This window comes from Cyphomyrmex costatus, unplaced genomic scaffold (assembly GCF_001594065.2).
Source record: "Cyphomyrmex costatus isolate MS0001 unplaced genomic scaffold, Ccosl1.0 scaffold4, whole genome shotgun sequence".
Classification (NCBI taxonomy): Eukaryota; Metazoa; Arthropoda; class Insecta; order Hymenoptera; family Formicidae; genus Cyphomyrmex; species Cyphomyrmex costatus.
The window spans coordinates 1,488,445-1,492,325 of NW_017278207.1; the positions used below are offsets into that span (position 1 = coordinate 1,488,445).

At 39.1% G+C, this 3,881-nt stretch overlaps 1 protein-coding gene across 1 annotated transcript in view; it reads left to right on the forward strand.

The window, feature by feature from the left end:
* Window positions 1-448: 448 nt before the first annotated feature.
* The window catches only part of Ih (hyperpolarization activated cyclic nucleotide gated potassium channel Ih), a gene marked incomplete at its 3' end in the record, with an annotated part of 121,911 nt that continues 118,478 nt past the window's right edge, over window positions 449-3,881 (forward strand). The window contains exon 1 of the mRNA XM_018543799.1: window positions 449-501. Within this exon, the coding sequence (XP_018399301.1) occupies window positions 464-501 (38 nt within the window). The remainder of the gene's footprint in view (window positions 502-3,881) is intronic.

A 3,881-nucleotide genomic window follows, 5' to 3' on the forward strand; every position in this document is an offset into this window, starting at 1 on the left:
GCGGTAACCGAGCCCAGTGTGTGTACCATCCCCTGGACACGGGGGGTGGCACAGAAACGCCGTCAGCGTGGGTGCCGGTGCCGCAGGGGCGCGCCTGGCCCGTCGGCTCGCCCGCAGATTAGCACGCCGATTAGCGGCTACCTCGGGCCCCTTCCGGCGTACCGGCCTGGCGACCTCGGCGGGCCTCACGTCGGCGGCGGTGGCCGTGGCGGCCCAGGGGGAGCCCCACGCTCCCCCGGCAGCTGCGCCACGCCGCGCCACGCCGAACGGAAGTGCCAGCCCGTTCCCGGGCTTGGCCACGATGATCACGGGCAGCACCACGATCGCGACGCCGACGACGACGACGACAACAACGACGACGACGACGACGACGACGGTCACCACGACCACCACGACCGCCACCACCATCAGCACCGCGACCACCACCACCACCACTATCACCAGTCGCAGCAAAAACAGAGCCATGTCCATGAGGAGTCTGCACCGGCGCGTCTCTCATCCGTAAGTTATGATCCAAACATTTATCGTTATGAAGCGAGAGGGACCTGGGGGGGGGGGGGGACGTCTCTCCTTTCTCCCGGGTTATCGCTGGCCGTTTCTATATTATCTACCAACTTACTCATCTGCTGCGTGACAAACACATTTTACACCATCCGTCATTGGGTTGAGGAGAGTGGGCGAGATTGGTAGTAGTTGGTATTCAGCAAGCGGTGACATTAATTCTTTCGGTGTGAATGACATTCACGCGATTCCAGTAATATTACATTATACATATTGTATAGGAAGTATACTATATGATATAGTATTAGATAAAAAGTTTGTTTTAAATTTTTGAAACTTTTTTTTTATATAAACAGATATCTGTGTACTGAAGTATTAGAAAAATTTAATAAGTATATAACAATTAAAAATTATTAAAAAATATCTTCCATAAGATGCAATATAAGCAATAATCAGAATATTTTCTTATATACTACTTTTTTTAACTATGTTATTTATTGTATTTGTTAGTACATTGTTTTATTCCTCTATCTAAATATTTTCTTAAAACATCCTTACTTCTGTTGCAGCTTTTAATCTTTGTATACTCTGATGTCCGTTAAATTTCAGATAAATTCTTTCTCACTATTATTTCTTAAGTGTGTCCTCTTTCTCCTCTCTTCCTTCATCCTTTCTATCTTCTTAAAATTTTGTTCGAACTTTACTTTCTTTTAATAGAGAACATCGCATTTTGTTTAGTTTTACTATGTTTGTCGATCAACATGATTTTTAACTTCAAATATCATTTGTTAAAAATTTTTCAAATACTTTTTCCTTTTTTATTACCTCCTTTATTATAAAGATGATATATTTATTTATTATAAAGCTGAAAGAAGATAAATAATTATACAATTGCATCGAAAGAGCTAAAATCGCCGAGATTTAGTTCATAATTGGAACGATGAACGAATGTAGATAACGGCCATAACTTCCAACAGGAATTTGCATGTTTTGCGTGACGTTGATTTTTTGCGGCTTCAATGACCCGACGAGAGAGGGAGAGAATTAAATTTAAAAGGATTTAGAAAGGATGATTTATATAACACGATAATAGATTTGTATGACAGTTATAATCATCATTGCCAATTTTCGAGCTTATAGTCTTTGAAGAGGCTTAAACTTATCAAAAATAAAATTATCAATCAATTTTCTTTATGTAGCATATACCTTTTATTTGATGACATATTACTGAGAGGGCTTTAGTACGGTTTTAGTCCAAGCTTCCAACATGATCCGCTTATAATGGATCAAGATAATACCAAAAGGACTCGTGATAAAACGAATACTTCGTGTAAGATCAGTTAGCGAGAGAAAGAGATCATTTAGAAAACAATAACATTTTGCCATACACGATAACTCTGTCATTAATGCTATTAAACGAATTGATTTCTCTCTGCAACAATCAACGAAACCGCATAAATCAACGTCAAGAATGTGTAGCGATTCATGTGTATAGGAACATCACATACAGGATTTATATTAGCATATAAATAACGTAATATGAAGTATTCACATGACTTCTAAGAAACAATACTCAAACTATATTATGCATTCCACACGATACTCTTCAAAAGCATCGCAACTCACTGTTAGATGTAGACGTAGAGCTATTTCAACTGTCGCGAAATATCAACATTGATGTGACAATATCGTCGAAAAGACAGGGCGAGCTAAGATTCTGAAGAACGTAGTAAAGTGCATCCTATCCCGCTGAGGCCTGCGAGCAAATGACGTCACCTCTGTTATCGAAAATCAAGTCGTTTCGAAAGCTTTGATGCGGTGCTCGAATCGCTAAACTTAGCTCCGTTCATGACCGGCAGTAAAACACAAGATTCCGATATCTGCGCGCAATTGAGAAACTTCGAACCTGCGAGCTGATCCCGTCGTACAGATACCTTATATATCGTAAAATAAGAACACCGGAAATACTTTGATACTTCGCGATGGATTCGCATCGTTGATGCTCGCCATAAAATCTTCCGTTCATATTTCTAAGTAACCATTGAAAATTTATTTCCAGCAAATAATATTACTTACACCACACTTGAGAAACTTGTCGCGTTCGTATGGCATTTTCATTCACTCATCGTCATTGCTATAATATTTTCCTACCAGTTGAGTCGTTACTTCTTTGATGCGCAAATATTAAACTTTTATTTATATATATTTTATTTTCTAATTATATCAAGTTTGCACATATGTTTTTTACGCTTACACAAATAAGAAGCATAATATTTTCCGCGACAACTTTAATGTTTTTAAACATATATTAAAAAATCGTAAATTTATTAAAATTATACATAGTTTGACAGATTTACGGTTTCACTGCTAGAATAAGAAATGTGACGAAAATATAATAATAATTAATTAATACGAATATAATTTCTTGATAGACAAAATTAGTTGTACAGTAAAACGTTTAAAAACTTTCTCGTCATCGATCATCTATACATCGATTCACATCAGCTTTAAATTTACCCAGTGTTTGCCTTAAACTCCGAGCCTGGAATTTCTTATATCGTTCGGTTAACTGCGCTCTTGTGTAGAATGCGGAGGTACGCTTGTCTATTTTCGAATGCATACCGGTCAACCCAGTCTCTTCCAAGTTCATCATGCTTCATTCCTGTGCACAGCGTACCGTCAGGGAATATCTCAGGCACGTTATTACGTGAACGTTAGCGAGAGCACACATAACAAGTAGTTTAATGAACAAAATTAAAACTCTAGCATGTGCAGACTCTCGTCAACACGAGAAAATGGAGCGCGTCAAGCGCGTTTAAACTACTCGTTGACGCTCGTTACCGGAGGGAAATAACTTCAGAGATTAAGAGCGCGAAGAAATATTATTGCGGGGAATCACAGCATAAGATGTTTGCCGAATCAATGTGAGGTATTATTATTTCTTGGATAACTATAGCAGCTGTCCGTCTGAATTTTTCAATTCATGACACTGCAGGAGATGGGAAAATTATACCGAATCATACTATTTAATACTTTGCAAGAACTTCCAGATGCTCTGTACCTTGTTCGTAATACTTCAAAACTGTCGTTAATGACCTGGAAGTTTGTGCATTTCTTAGCACGGCTAACACTCCCCCGAGTTGTTAGACAAGGGTGATCCACTACTTACCGCGCTAAATTGAAAAGTGTACTTATACCGAGACTCGTGTAAAAACGTTAAGCGGTTTGCGTGTAACCGATAGATCGTACAATCAATCGGACCGATGAAGAAATAGGGGAAAAAACCGCAATGGTTCCTAACGATAATAAGATGAACATCGCGAAGTGTGAAAAAGTCACGTCTGTTAAGAACGTACAGTTTTTTTTTTTTTTTTTTTTTA